This window comes from Mauremys mutica, chromosome 17, assembly GCF_020497125.1.
Source record: "Mauremys mutica isolate MM-2020 ecotype Southern chromosome 17, ASM2049712v1, whole genome shotgun sequence".
Lineage (NCBI taxonomy): Eukaryota > Metazoa > Chordata > Testudines > Geoemydidae > Mauremys > Mauremys mutica.
Genome location: NC_059088.1, coordinates 9,159,596 through 9,174,828, shown reverse-complemented (window position 1 = coordinate 9,174,828; position 15,233 = coordinate 9,159,596). Strand labels below are relative to the sequence as shown.

Sequence of the window (15,233 nt, the reverse complement as noted above, 5' to 3'; positions counted from 1 at the left end):
GGAAGGAGCACTTGGGAATTCCTCCCTGTGTGGCACCCTCGAGCTCTCTCAACACCCTCCTCGGGAAGAGCTGAGAAAGAAAACAAAGGAAATTAATGGTTGCCACCAGCTAATCAAACAGCATGTGCACAGACCTGTTACAACACCGAAACTCCAATCCTGTTCTTTAAACAGGTCAATTTTATTCAAATCAAAAAGAAAGAAAATAAACCTGGAACTTCGGCTTCTGCTAGTTTTTAAAAGAGCAATTCCAAAAACCAAGCACCCGGAATAGCTTCTTGGGGTTCAGCTTAAAGGTTACAAGCAAACAGAAGCACCTGGGGTTAGCACAGAGGAGTCCACAAGCCAAAATAAAGAAATAACCTGATCGCGTCCACCTGGACATTCCCTGTCCCAATGAGCCCTGCTAGGCAGGGAAAATAAAGTTTCATACCTGGTTCAAAGCTTACCCAGCATTGCTGCTTATAGCATGGCTGCTCCTGTCCCCGCAGCCCACAGAGAACAACAGACAAAGGGAAAGTTTCTTTCCCCCTTTTATAAAGTTCTACCTTCCCACTGGCTCTTTTGGTCAGGTGCCCACTTCCTTTTCTTTACCTGGGGGACTTTTTAACCCTTTACAGGTAAAGCAAGTTAAGAACAGCCACCAAGAGGGATTTTACAGCTAACTGGCTGGCTGGGTGTCCATCAAAGGGAGCTGCTTGCCCCCAACTTTACTTATCACAACTCGCCCCTACGTTTGGGGGACCTGGGAACAGAGTGTTTAAAGGGGAGGTTTCTCCATAACGACACCAGCCAGCCACAGGGACGTGAGCTAACCCCGGCTTTGGGATATTGTAGGACGGGAACGTCTGCAGATGTCTCAGCACAAGCCGGCCATGGCAAGGAATTGACGTGTCTGAGAATAAGCTGAGATCAGTAACATCCTAACCTACAGGAGAAGGGACCCCGACATCGGCAGGATGAGGAGATACAGATAAGGAGGAGGGGAGAAGCCCCTACTGAACAGGCATTAGGCACAGTGGTGTCAGTGTAACATTATAAAAGTCGTACCCCAGCCTGTACGGAGGTGGGCGAGATGTAGCCTTTAGGGGGGGTGCCTGGATCACGGCCCCGGGTGATGAGGAGGAAGGTGACGGTGAGGAGGAAGATAATGACTAACATTTCCGGTTGTTCCGCAAGGGGCGGTGCGAGAACAGGGCGGTTCAGATGGACATTCTGTGTTACCGCTGTGCCCCTTCCTGGGCTGGAGCCTTTGGGACTCTGCTAAATGTGTGATCCATGATTACAAACGCAGAATGTTCTTACAGTGCGAGGGCTGCGACCAGCCCCATCGGGGTTCCCAACTGAACAGCAATTTTAACAACACTGGGACGGATCTAGGGCCCAGAACCTGTCAGACCTCCCAGTGATCACTGGGAATTTGTGAATAATCAATAGAATTAACGTTCGATTCAGAGCTCGGGCTGCAATGCGCAGGAATCAGGTGCTGCGTGGGCCGTGCCGGGCGGGGGTCAGTAGAGCAGCTTCACCAGCAGCAGCCCAGTCAGGCCAGGCAGGTAGAGGGCAAAGGAGAATCTCCCCAGAGCCGGGCTGGCCCCACTGGGGGGGGTTTTCTCCGCAGGTTTGGAGATCGCCTTGGTGAACCGTATCGTGGAGAGTGCAGAAACGAAGATGAATCCAACTTTAATCTTTTTTATGGACGCAGTAGCACAGCTTTTTGCAGCAAATGGTGAAGTAGATGAATCTGAGGGAGAAAACCAGCCTGTTATTAGGTGGTGGCAGCTCTGGTTCCTTCTCTGCCTCCATAACCTCTGTCTCCACCATCCAGCGGTTCCCACCTCTGCCTCTCGTTCCCACCCCCCGGTGCTCTCCCTGCTCTCGCTGTAACCAGCCATGGCAGAGCGGGCGTCTGGTCCCCTCCTGCCTCCCCCGCGCCCCTTTCTGCAGCTCCACATGAGACTGAAGCTGGAGTTTGGAACCAGCTGATCTCCGGGGGCGGCTCCTTCCCTGCCCCCTCCATGGTCCCGCCCCACCTCTCCTCATCCCCTAGAGGCCCTGCCCCCCAGCCAAGCCGGAAGCCGTTGCAGGGCTGGGGACCCTGGGCCTCTCCACCTGCCCAGGGTGGGGGGACTGAGAGCAGCCCCCAGCCCGAGTCCCTGCCCTCTGGGTCCCCTGCCCAGGGCAGATGGAGGGTGCACAGCACCCCACAGCTGCTCAGGCTCCAGTTTCCAGCCTGGCCGGGTGGCAGGATCTCAGGAAGAAGAGGAGGGGAAGGGGGCCAGGCCCGTGGTGAAAAGTGAATGGCCCAGGCGCAGCTTTCACCGTCCCCTGCAGCCCCGACCGGGTTCAGTTCAGTTATTTTATAAACACCCCAAAGCGCTGGGAGTCCTGGACACACACTGAGAACAGGAGCTTCCGCACTGAGCAATAGCTTAGCTCCCTCTTAAACATACAGGGGGTGGGGTCTAGTGGTTAGAGCAGGGAGAGGCTGGGAGCAGGACTCCTGGGTTCTCTCCCCAGCTCTGCATCATTGACATGACAACCCTTCCCATGGCAAGTACTGTGTTGTCATAACTCCAGGGGCAGGGCGGCATCGCTGGGAGGGGGGAGCTGGTCTGGAAGGGAAAACTTCCTAATTCCTCACTCCTTCCCTCAGGCCAAAATCCCTCTTGGCGGCTCCCGACCACCCAAGGGCTCAGCACAGCCCGCGGGTCTGGGAGACTCTAGGGGCCTGTCTACACTACAGCTTGGGTCAGGAAGTCACTCAGGGGTGTGAAGAAACATCGCTGAAGGACGTGGCAAGTTAAGCCATCCGGTGCCCATTTCCTGCTGACATCCCCACTGCCGCTCGCGGAGCTGGATTTATTGTGCGGACAGCAGAGCTCTCTCCCGTCAGCACAGAGCGTCTTCACCAGATGCGGTACAATGGCGCAGTGTAGACTGGCCCTAGGTTTCACCAGCCCTTTGGGGAGTTCCTGAGATGTGAGATTCCCGGGGCAGCTCCTGCACTGCGGCCAGCTGGCAGCATTTACCTCTCCGTATCGTCCCAGCGAAATCGATGCAATAGGTCTCGTCCCCTGTACAAGGGGCGATGTGGCTGTCACAGGTATCGGTGCTCAGAGACAAGCAGGTTGGGCACTGCAGCCCGTTCAAGGTGGTGCTCCCCGTGGGCACTGAGAACCGAGAGAGAGAGACATGATTACCGGGTGGGTTAAACCTCGCTGCCCTGCATTGCCTGAGCATTTAAAGGTCCCTACCCCCAGCCCGACAGCATCCGTCTGTCACACGGCAACCTCTGACCCTGGCAGCGGATCGGTTCCAGAATTTTGGGGCATTTTCTAGGCACCCAGGGCCAGAAGCTTGCTCCTCTTTGAGAGAAATCGGACCCCCCTCTCCTGCCCACCCACCCGCGCGCGCACACACACACACACCCCCACACACACACACCCCGACATCTGATCAGCCCAGCCACCTCTGCGATTGTCTCAGATCAAACACCCGTTCAATGGCCCCACTGACACCCCATCTCCGCTCTGCCCAACGTCCCCAGGGGTGTAACACAGTGACACCCAGAATGACCGATCTCCCAGACAGAAAGGAGGATAGTGTGTGGGGGGGTGGGGGAAATTGGGTGAAGGAGGCATATACACAGACCTGATATGTGGGGGAATGAGGGAAGGGGGACATGATGGGTGCCCTGAATCCATGGCAAGGAAGGGAAGATTGCAATAAAAATGTTGTCCCCAACGAATTCCATGAACCTGTTGGACAATCTGCCTGGCTGTGTTATTTTCCCAACAAATCTCTGGGTGGCTGAAGTCCCCAATCAGCACCACATCCTGGGCTTTGCATGATTTTGTTAATTGTTTAAAAAAAGCCTCACTCATCTCTTTTTCCCAGCTAGCCAGTCTGTAGCCGACCCCACCATGGCGCCCCTCCTTGATTTTTCCCCTTTTATCCCTACCCAGAGATTTCCAGTGAGTCCGTCTCCTATTCCCATCTCAGCCTCCGAGCAGGTGCAGACACCTTTGCTATCCAAGGCAACCCCTCCTCCCGCTATCCCTGCCCACCCACCCGGAGCAAGCTGGGCCCCTGGGTGCCGATATCCCACCCGTGTGTGTTCCCCCACACACACACACAGCTCTGTGATGCCAGCGATGTCACAGCTGGGATCACTCACTGCTTCAAATGCTGAAAGCGACAGGAAATCACATTGTTTGGGGAAATGGCCAAACAGGCGGTTTTGAATTATTCACACAAGGGCCCATGGGAATAGACTGGCCGGCAATGAACAGCCCCAGGGCTCCGAACCCGGTTTCCAGTCATCTTAGAATCACAGAATATCAGAGTGGGAAGGGACCTCAGGAGGTATCTAGTCCAACCCCCTGCTCAAAGCAGGACCAATTCCCAACTAAATCATCCCAGCCAGGGCTTTGTCAAGCCTGACCTTAAAAACCTCTAAAGAAGGAGATTTCACCACCTCCCTAGGTAACCCATTCCAGTGCTTCACCACCCTCCTAGGGAAATAGTGTTTCCTAATATCCAACCTAGACCTCTCCCACTGCAACTTGAGACCATTGTTCCTTGTTCTGTCATCTGCCACCACTGAGAACAGCCGAGCTCCATCCTCTTTGGAACCCCCCTTCAGGTAGTTGAAAGCAGCTATCAAATCCCCCCTCATTCTTCTCTTCTGCAGACTAAACAATTCCAGTTCCCTCAGCCTCTCCTCGTAAGTCATATGCTGCAGCCCTCTGATCATTTTTGTTGCCCTCCGCTGGACTCTCTCCAATTTGTCCTACTTTTTCACTAGTAGGGTGGTGAAGAACTGGAATGGGTTACCTAGGGAGGTGGTGGAATCTCCTTCCTTAGAGGTTTTTAAGGTCAGGCTTGGCAAAGCCCTGGCTGGGATGATTTAGTTGGGTTTGGTCCTGCTTTGAGCAGGGGGTTGGACTAGATACCTCCTGAGGTCCCTTCCAACCCTGAGATTCTGTGATTCTATGATTCTATGATCCTTCTTGTAGTGTGGGGCCCAAAACTGGACACAGGACTCCAGATGAGGCCTCACCAATGCCGAATAGAGGGAAATAATCACATCCCTCGATCTGCTGGCAATGCCCCTACTTATCCAGCGCAAAATGCCGTTAGCCTTCTTGGCAACAAGGGCACACTGCTGACTCATATCCAGCTTCTCGCCCACTGTAACCCCTAGGTCCTTATCTGCAGAACTGCTGCCTAGCCATTCGGTCCCTAGTCTGTAACAGTACATGGGATTCTTCCGTCCTAAGTGCAGGACTCTGCACTTGTCCTTGTTGAACCTCATCAGGTTTCTCTTGGCCCAATCCTCTAATTTGTCTAGGTCACTCTGGACCCTATCCCTACCCTCCAGCATATCTACCTCTCCCCCCCAGCTTAGTGTCATCCACGAACTTGCTGACGGTGCAATCCATCCCATCCTCCAGATCACTAAAGAAGAAGTTAAACAAAACTGGCCCCAGGACCAACCCTTGGGGCACTCCACTTGATACTGGCTGCCAGCTAAACATTGAGCCATTGATCGCTACCCATTGAGCCCAATGATCTAGCCAGCTTTCTATCCACCTTATAGTCCATTCATCCAGCCCATTCTTCTTTAACTTGCTGACAAGAATACTGTGGGAGACCATATCAAAAGCTTTGCTACAGTCCAGATATATCACGTCCAGAACTTTCCCCATATCCACAGAGCCGGTTATCTCCTCATAGAAGGCAATCAGGTTAGTCAGGCATGACTTGCCCTTGGTGAATCCATGCTGACTGTTCCTGATCACTTTCCTCTCCTCTAAGAGGCTCAAAATGGATTCCTTGGGGACCTGCTCCATGAATTTGCCGGGGACTGAAGTGAGACTGGCTGGTCTGTAGTTCCCCAGGTTCTCCTTCTTCCCTTTTTAAGGATGGGCACTACATTTGCCTTTTTCCAATCATCTGGGACCTCCCCTGATTGCCACGAGTTTTCAAAGATAGTGGCCAATGGCTCTGCAATCACATCAGCCAACTCCCTCAGCACCCTTGGATGTGTTAGATCTGGACTCATGGACTTGTGCATGTCCAGCTTTTCTAAATAGTCCTTAACCTGTTCTTTCACCACTGAGGGCTGCTAACCTCCTCCCCATGCTGTGCTGCCCAGTGCAGCAGTCTAGGAGTTGACCTTGTCTGTGAAGACCAAGGCAAAAAAAAGCATTGAGTACTTCAGCTTTTTCCACATCCTCTGTCACTAGGTTGCCTCCCCCATTCAGTAAGGGGCCCACATGTTCCCTGACCTTCTTCTTGTTGCTAATGTACCTGCAGAAACCCTTCTTGTTACCCTTCATATCTCTTGCTAGCTGCAACTCCCATTGTGCTTTGGCCTTCGTGGTTACACCCCTGCATGCTCAAGCAATATTTTTATATTCCTCCCTAGTCATCTAAGTTTCAACTCCTTGTAAGCTTCCTTTTTGTGTTTAAGCTCAAAGATTTCACTGTTAAGCCAAGCTGGTCGCCTGCCATATTTGCTATTCTTTCTAAACTTCAGGATGGTTTGTTCCTGTGTCCTCAATAAGGCTTCTTTAAAATACAGTGAGGACTGGCCTGTCTCCCAACTAAAACCTCTCCAGCACATCGTCTAGGATCTACAACCTATACTGGAGGATGATCCCTCACTCTCACAGACCTTGGGAGACAGGCCAGTCCTCGCTTACAGACAGCCCCCCAACCTGAAGCAAATACTCATCAGCAACTACACACCACACAACAGAAACACTAACCCAGGAGCCAATCCCTGCAACAAACCCTGTTGCCAACTCTGTCTGCATATCTATTCAAGGGACACCATCACGAGACCTAACCACATCATTCACACCATCCGGGGCTCATTCACCAGCACATCTACCATTGTGATATATGCCATCACATGCCAGCAATGCCCTTCTGCCACGTACACTGGCCAAACTGGACAGTCTGTACGCAAAAGAATAAATGGACACAAATCAGACATCAAGAATTGTAACATTCAAAAACCAGTAGGAGACACTTCAATCTCCCTGGACACTCAATAACAGACTTAATAGTGGCCATTCTTCAACAAAACAACTTCAAAAACAGACTCCAACGTGAAACTGCAGAGCTGGAATTAATTTACAAACTTGACACCATCAAACTAGGCCTGAATAAAGACTGGGAGTGGCTGGGTCACTACAAAAAGTAATTTTCCCTCTGTTGATACTCACCCCTTCTAAGGTGCCTCCTCGTTGTTCACACCTTCTTGTCAACTGTTAGGAATGGGCCACATCCACCATGATTGGATTGGCCTCATTAACACTGATCCCCCACTTGGTAGGGCAACTCCCATCTTTCCATGGGCTGTATATTTATACCTGCTTACTGTATCTTTCACTCCACGCATCTGATGAAGTGGGTTATATCCCACGAAAGCTTGTGCCCAAATAAATTTGTTAGTCTCTAAGCTGCCACAAGGACTCCTCGTTGTTTTAACTATGTACCTGTATTTCAAATGTTTGCTCCTGTGGAAACACCAACAAGGTGTTTAGCCAGCACATTGTGAAGGAACTGTTCACGTTGAATGGTCCATCAAAGAACACTGAGCTCTCAATGGAAGACACTATCTACACTTGTCAAGGCTGATTCCCCACTCTGGCACGTCGAGTGCAGAAGGTGGGGCCTGCAAGGACTCCAGAAATTAATACTGGCCATGGTAATGCTGCCACTACCCAAGTGAAAAACTGCCTTTTGCCAATCCAGAAAAAACCTCACTTGGGACAATATTTTCTGAGGCCCCTCAGCTTTTCCACCCCTCCCTTGGGGCAGCCAAGAAAGAAAAACAAAAGGAAAGGGAAGCTCAGCTGTTGTATCAGCTGATTAACATTTGCAGCCTCTTTACCTCCTCAGAAACAGAAATCTAATCACGTTCTTAAAAGGGTACATTTTACTGAAAAAAGAATGAAACCACATCTAGAAACTCAGGCTGTTAGGAATTAAACACCAAAAATGACTTTCTTGGAGTCCAGCTTAAAGGTTACAAGTAAACAAAGACAAACCAAAACCACCTGGGGTTAGCACAAAGGAATCCACAAGCCCAAAATGAAGAATTAAATCTGCTCGCGTCTAACTAGACATTCCTGATCTTCTTACATATCTGGGGTTTCAAAGGAGCAGTTTCTAGGTATGCTGCTGATGATTTTTATACCTGGCCCGAGCTTACAGCATACCTTGCTGCTCTATCTTCCCAGCTGAGAGATCAGACAGACAGACCGACCAAGGGGGAGTTAATTTTAAAAAGTTCGAGCCTTCCCATTGGCTCTTTTGGCCAGGTGCCAACTCCCTTCCTTTTACCTATGCGTAGCAGTGAGACTTTTTAACCCTTGACAGGTAGAGCAAGTAGAGAACAGCTACTAAGAAGGATTTTATAGCTACTAGCTGGCTAGGTGTCCACAAACGGGAGCTTTCCCCCTCCCCCAATTTATCACAACACTTAATGGACTTTCCTGTGAAAAAGTATGGGGGGGTGGCCTCTACTGTGACTAAGTGAATCATGCATGGACATGTGACTTGCCCATGTGACTCCAAACACCATCTTGTTACCTGTAATTTTCCACAAACTAAAACAAAGGGTTTCCCTTCGCTTGGCAGAAGCTATAAAAGGCCCTGGAAACATTCTCCATTTTGCCTCTTTCCTGCTCAAACCTCTAGACTATGAATTTACACTAATGGGAGCATCTGACCAAGAGACTGAGGATCTTCCAATGATTTGGAAGCAACCAGAGACTTAAGCCAGCAGTTTATTCCATCACTGCTGCAAGTCTGATCCAAGAACTTTGCAATTATTGTATGGAATTGATTCCTTTAACCAATTTTAACTCTCATCTTTCTTCCTTCCACATTATAAATAAACCTTTAGATTAGGGCTGTCGATTAATCACAGTGAACTCATCTGATTAACTCAAAAAAATTAAATCACAAGTTAAAAAATTAATCGTGATTCATTGCAGTTTTAATAGCCCTGTTAAACAATAGAATACCAAGTGAATTTTATTAAATATTTTGAATGTTTTTCTACATTTTAATATATATTGTATTCTGTGTTATAATTGAAATCAAATTGTATATTATTTTTAATTACAAATATTTGCACTGTAAAAATGATAAACAAAAGAAATAGTATTTTTCAATTCACCTCATACACATACTGTAGGGCAATCTTTTTATAGTGAAAGTGCAACTTACAAATATTGATTTTTTTCTTGTTAGATAACTGCACTCAAAAACAAAACAATGTAAAACTTCGGAGCCTACAAGTCCACTCAGTCCTACTTCTTGTTCAGCAAATTGCTAAGACAAACAAGTTTCTTTATGTTTACGGGAGATAATGCTGCCCGCTTCCTATTTACAATGTCACCAGAAAGTGAGAACAGGCATTTGCATGGCACTTGTGTAGCTGGCACTGCAAGGTATTTATGTGCCAGATATGCTAAATATGTGTATGCTCCTTCATGCTTTGGCCACCATTCCAGAGGACATGCTTCCATGCTGATGACACTTGTTAAAATAATGTGTTAATTAAATTTGTGACTGAACTCCTTGGGAGAGAATTGTATGTCCCCTGTTCTGTTTTACCTGCATTCTGCCATATATTTCCTGTTATAGCAGTCTCAGATGACCCAGCACATGTTCATTTCAAGAACACTTTCAGTGCAGATTTCACAAAACGCAAAGGTACCAGTGTGAGATTTCTAAAGACAGCTACAGCATTCGTCCCAAGGTTTAAGAATCTGAAGTGCCTTCCAAAATCTGAGAGGAAGGAGGTGAGGAGCATGCTTTCAGAAGTCTTAAAAGAGCAACACTCTGATGAGGAAACTACAGAACCTGAACCACCAAAAAAGAAAAATCAACCTTCTGCTGGTGGCATCTGACTCAGATAATGAAAATGAACATGTGCTGGTCCACTCTGCTTTGGATCCTTATCGAGCAGAACATGTCATCTGCATGGATGCGTGTCCTCTGGAATGGTGGTTGAAGCATGAAGAGGTATATGAATCTTTAGCGCATCTAGCACGTAAATATCTTGCGACGCTGGCTACAACAGTGCCATGCAAACGCCTGTTCTCACTTTCAGGTGCCATTGTGAACAAGAAGCTGGCAGCATTCTCTCCTGCAAATGTAAACAAACTTGTGTGTCTGAGTGATTGGCTGAACAAGAAATAGGACTGAGTGGACTTGTAGGCTCTAAAGTTTTATATTGTTTTATTTTTTAAAGCAGGTGTTTTTTGTACATAATTCTACATTAGTAAGTTCAACTTTCATGATAAAGAGATTGCACTACAGTACTTGTATTAGGTGAATTGAAAAATAATATTTCTTTTGGTATTTTTACAGTGCAAATACTTGTAATCAAAAATAAATATAAACTGAGCACTGTACACCTTGTATTCTGTCAAGTATCAGAGGGGTAGCCATGTTAGTCTGGATCTGTAAAAGCAGCAAAGAATCCTATGGCACCTTATAAATTAACAGACGTTTTGGAGCATGAGCTTTCGACAAAGTGGGTATTCACTCATGCTCCAAAACGTCTGTTAGTCTATAAGGTGCCACAGGATTTTTTGCTGCTTGTATTCTGTGTTATTATTGAAATAAATATATTTGAAAATGTAGAAAACATCCACAATTTTTAAATAAATGGCATTCTATTATTGTTTAACAGTGTGATTAATTGCAATTACTTTTTTAATCACTTGACAGCCCTACTTTAGATACTAAAGGATTGGCACCAGCATGACTATCGTGTAAGATCTGAGTTATACAGTGACCTGGGTATGTGGCTGGTCCTTTGGGATTAGAAGAACCCTTTTGTTTGATAAAATTGGTTTTCAATAACCACTCATCTTTAAGTCTAGTGTTTTTGGTGGTGATACAAGGACTTAAGGAGGCTGCATTGCTGACTTCTTGTTAGCCGGTGCGGTGAGACAGAAGTTTACTTTGGTTGCTGGTTTGGTATATCTCATGGAAGAATAGCCACCAGTTTTGGGGTGTGTCTGCCCTTTCCCCAGCAGCCTGTCCTGAATTTGGTATTCTCCGTTGTGACCCACAGAGGCACAGTGACAAACACCCCGGCTCATTGCTGCCTAATTGTTTTGGTGACAAGCCCTTAAATGGGGCCAGTAAAACAGATCCATAACCTACCTTCCGGTACAGCCGAGTTACAGTTATTGTCTGTGTTGCACAGGGAGGTGTTGATCCACAGATGTGTGTCACTCCCAACAGTGACAGTGACGGGGCCTTTTATGCCAACATTATAGTCATCTAAACAGCCACTGGAGAAGCCCGTGCTCCTTATCCCACCTGTTGTAAAGAAAGAAAACAAAGAACAGAGCTGAGAGGCTGGGAGGGGAACCTGGAGGAGGAGCAGGGAGGTTATTTTACCTCCGTGTCTGGCCCTGGGGCGACGCTGCTGGGAGCCTGTGCCCGGTTCTGGGCCCCACCGTTCAGGAAGGAGGTTGGTCAATGGCAGAGAAGAGCCGTGAGGACGACTGAAGGGTTAGAAAACCTGCCCTAGCACGAGAGACGCCAGGAGCTCGATCCGTGGAGCTGAACACAGAGACGGTTCAGGGGCGACGTGGTCCCCGTCTGCCAGAACCTACCCGGGGAACAAACGTTCACTGACGGGTGCCTCAATCGAGTGGTGGAGGTTAAAGGGTTTCTTTGTGGGAGGTAGGGGTGGGGGAACTAGGGCTAAACCCCGGGTCACAGCTCACATTAACTCTGCAGTGAAGCCGTATCTCGAGTGGGGGGAAAGTTTTAATAAACCCATTTCTGACTGTGCTGGGAAAATTTCCTGAGTGTGATCAAAGATAGATAGATAATGACAGAGTATGTTAAAGCTGTGCTATGCATCCTTCTTACAGGGTAAATGGAAGGAGTCTTAAATCTCTTTAATCCAATGGGAGGATGAACAAAGCCAGGTCTGTAACTCAGGTTTTCAATTCCAAAGGGCAAACGTTGAGAAATGACGGAAACTAGTGAAATCCGCCAGCCTGAAGAGCTCAGGGAGCTGAACACGGGGAAGGTTTGGAATCATTTTAAGTCAAAAGGGCAAAAACCATCTTGAATTTGCATCCCAAGCAAGGGGGAAAATGTGTTATGCAGGGCTCCAGCCTGAGACTAGCTGCTCAGAAAGGACATTGGGAGCCCAGCAGTGTACAAGGAATCTCAGTGCCAATTTCCTGTTCTTAACATGATTCAGAATGGCCATTTTCACTTTGCTTTTTGACATCCGTTGTGGAGCAGGAAACTCAGTGAATAAAAATAAATAAATAAAGCACAAGGGTTGAAATCCTGGCTGCCCTGAAGTCAATGGGAGATTTGCAACTGACTCCAGGAGTCAGGAAACACCATAATGTTGCCTGAACAAATCAAGCATCGAGCCCAAACTGAGTGCTCTGTGCTGGGTGACCGTGTTTGTTAATGGACTGTGTTGGGGTTGGGCTTAGCAATGAGGTGAGATGGTGACAGACTGCAGGGTAGGATGTGCCTGGGTTGACGGCAATATCACCTACCCTGTGTAATTTCTTCTGCCATCGAATAGCAGCCACCTATAGCCTTGTCCACTGTGCAGGTCCCTTGAGCAGCACGGCAGGCATCCGCTGAACCAGCGCAGGTTTTGCATGTCAGGGTTGACGCTGGAGAAAGAACGAGAACAAGTGTTTCCTTCTTACTGGGGCATAACAGTGTCACCTCCCTTAGCCCCAATCTTCCCCCTCTGCTCCAAACCAGCCGTGGGGCTAATGGACCCAATTTCCTCGGCGACACTCAGCAATTGCACACTTTCGGCCCCTGGGCCACCGGTACCTGGGGCTCAGACTGGGGACGGGTGAAGGGGATGATGCTCCACCCACAAAATAAGCCCCGCCCACCCCAGATGTGGCTCCCGTTGTGCAGGTTTTCACAGTACTGGAGAGTCGCTCGCTTTGCAGCGTGCATTGGCTGAGTCCATTGCACGGCCCGGGGCTCCTGGCAGCCCCCCCGTGGCCCTCACAGACTCCTCACATGCCCCTCCCATCCCCTTCCACTGCAGGGATGCCTGGCTAGCTCCTCCCCCCCACACACACATCCTACCTCATGCCAGGGGCTCTGTGTGCCCCCCAATCCCCATCCCCCAGACCAGGACCCTCCATTCTCCTCCCATCATCACCCATATTTCTGTCTGGGAGATCAGCTGCTCAGGGTGTAACATGTTAAGCTCCATGGGGACGCTGCACTGGGACGCTGTTGATGAACTGGAAGGTGTCATTGTCATCACCAGCCGGCTCTGTGACCTACACACAGTCACAGAGGGGGCTGAAAGTGGCTGGGTTGGCCAGACCCAACGGCTCTGTCTGTCCCCGATTTCCCTCTTCCGGTTCTCTCACTTTCCCTAAAATCAATAGGGTTCTCCTAGTGATGCCGGATTATTGGAATTGGTCGGATGCAGGATTCAGACGTTAGCCTGTTGCACAGAAGCAGAGAAATGCCATTGAGGTGAAAGCAGCCAGGCTCTCCGGGCTGCCAGCCGGCCAGCAGAGGGGTCTGACGGAAAGGGCTGGGGTGCAGAAGCCAGTGTCTTGGCCCCTAGCCGTGTGGGGACTGATCTCTGCCCTTTAGTCCTTATGTACAGCACCCTGCACACAAGCTGTGTAAGTGCAGCAGCTTCGCACCTTTTCTTTTAGAGAGATTTAGATTTTCAGGCTTTGATGCTGATCTAGTCTGAGCTCCTGCATCACCCAAGCCAGAGAATCTCACCCAGCCATTCTGCCATGCAGCCCACATCTGATGGCTGAGCTAGAGCCGATCTTTTAGAAGAATGTCCAATCTCAATGTACAGAGACCAAGGGATGGAGAACCCGCCCACCCCACCCCCTTCTTGAAAAGCTTTTGCCAGGGTTTATTCCAGCTGGGATTTGTTTATATTCAACTCCCAGCCATTGGAGCTCATTCTGCCTCTGTTTGCTCGGCTGGAGAGCCCTCTGCTACTGGAAATTGTCGGCCTGATTCCAGGCTACACTCAATCCCCAAGCAGTGTCATTTGTTCCCATATTAAGTCTCCTTTCTGCTGCCAAAGCAGTGCAGAGGGGCCTTTGTGGGAATAAGAATTCAGGGCAGTGTCCAGTAACGGTGTCCCTCAGGCCTGGGCGACACTAACCAGTTAGGGTGATATGGCTGTGGCACTCAGGGTGGGGTGAGTGTGAAAATCCACACCCTGAGCACCACCGCTAGACCAGTCTAACCCCTGGAGTAGATGCAGGTCGACAGGCGAATGCTTCCCTGGGCTCGGCTACCGTCACTCGGGGAGGGGAGTTCCTAGAAGGATGGAAAATCCCATCCATTGGGACAGGCAGCGCCTCCACTACAGAGCTCTGCTGGCCCAGCTACAGCGCTGTGGCTAAGCGGCTACAGTAGCCGTAGTGTAGACAGGGCCCTGTACCCCACCCAGAGCTAATCCCCCCTCCCTGCACATGCTGGATGTTCCCCTGACTGGGGATCCGTGGGGTGTCCAAGTCCAGGGGGGGTTACCTGGCCACAGCAGCGAGTGACTCACCTTGTGCACTCGTAGCTAGGAGAGCAGGGAGCAGGCAGAGGATGAAGGAAACCATCCTGGTGCTGGGAGGCCCACGGGGCTGGGCTCGGAGCTGAACGGCGCTTCTCACGGCTGACACAGCGAGCGCTGCCGGGGGGGAGGAGGAGAGAGTCATGAGTGAAATGAGGAAGGAAAGGGAATAACAGCCAAGATTCGGGGCAGGGTGGAGCACCAGGCCACAGAGCTGCACAAATAACAGATCTTTGGTTCACTGGCAAAAAGATTACTAAAAGATCGGAGGGGGGGGGAGGAGAATTGTTTTGAGTTGGCCCAATTTCCTGTCCAACTGAAAAGCCAAACAAAAATGGTTTTGTTTCATTTTCAAGCATTTAATATTTTAAAATTGGTTTAAAATACAAATTGCCGTCAATTTTGAAACAAAAGGACACTTTGAGTTGAAAAAAACCAAAACATTTAATTCTGGAAATGTCCAGACAGAACGTTTCCTTTTTTTCAGGATGCTTTGTCTAGAATTTCTTTTGTACTGAAACAATGCAGCACAATATGGATATGCGTCAGCAGTGCGTCCTTGTTTCCAAGAAGGCCAACAGCATCTTGGGCTGTATAAGTAGGGGCATTGCCAGCAGATCGAGGG

At 49.1% G+C, this 15,233-nt stretch overlaps 1 protein-coding gene across 2 annotated transcripts; it reads right to left on the bottom strand.

The window, feature by feature from the left end:
* Positions 1-256: 256 nt before the first annotated feature.
* On the bottom strand, positions 257-14,986 carry LOC123351802 (phospholipase A2 inhibitor and Ly6/PLAUR domain-containing protein-like). 2 transcript variants are annotated; one of them, XM_044991446.1, is made up of 5 exons: positions 14,600-14,986; positions 12,582-12,704; positions 11,209-11,367; positions 3,033-3,173; positions 257-1,744 (listed from the first exon to the last, which is right to left on the bottom strand). In XM_044991446.1, exons 1-5 carry the CDS (start codon positions 14,751-14,753, stop codon positions 1,512-1,514), a joined length of 810 nt encoding a protein of 269 aa, XP_044847381.1. In that variant the 5' UTR covers positions 14,754-14,986; the 3' UTR covers positions 257-1,511. The 2 variants fall into 2 exon arrangements, with proteins under 2 accessions (XP_044847381.1, XP_044847380.1); XM_044991445.1 differs by lacking the exon at positions 14,600-14,986 and adding an exon at positions 13,217-13,640.
* Between the last annotated feature and the right edge of the window lie 247 nt (positions 14,987-15,233).

What these genes read in the sequence shown, in the direction of transcription:
- LOC123351802 (XM_044991446.1), bottom strand. Translation starts at nt 14,753, where the DNA reads ATGACTCTCTCCTCCTCCCCCCCGGCAGCGCTCGCTGTGTCAGCCGTG. An exon ending in GGCAGAAGAAATTACACAGG is followed by an intron (nt 11,368 to 12,581) that starts GTAGGTGATATT and finishes TCTTTACAACAG; the next exon opens with GTGGGATAAGGAGCACGGGC. An exon ending in TAACTCGGCTGTACCGGAAG is followed by an intron (nt 3,174 to 11,208) that starts GTAGGTTATGGA and finishes CTCGGTTCTCAG; the next exon opens with TGCCCACGGGGAGCACCACC.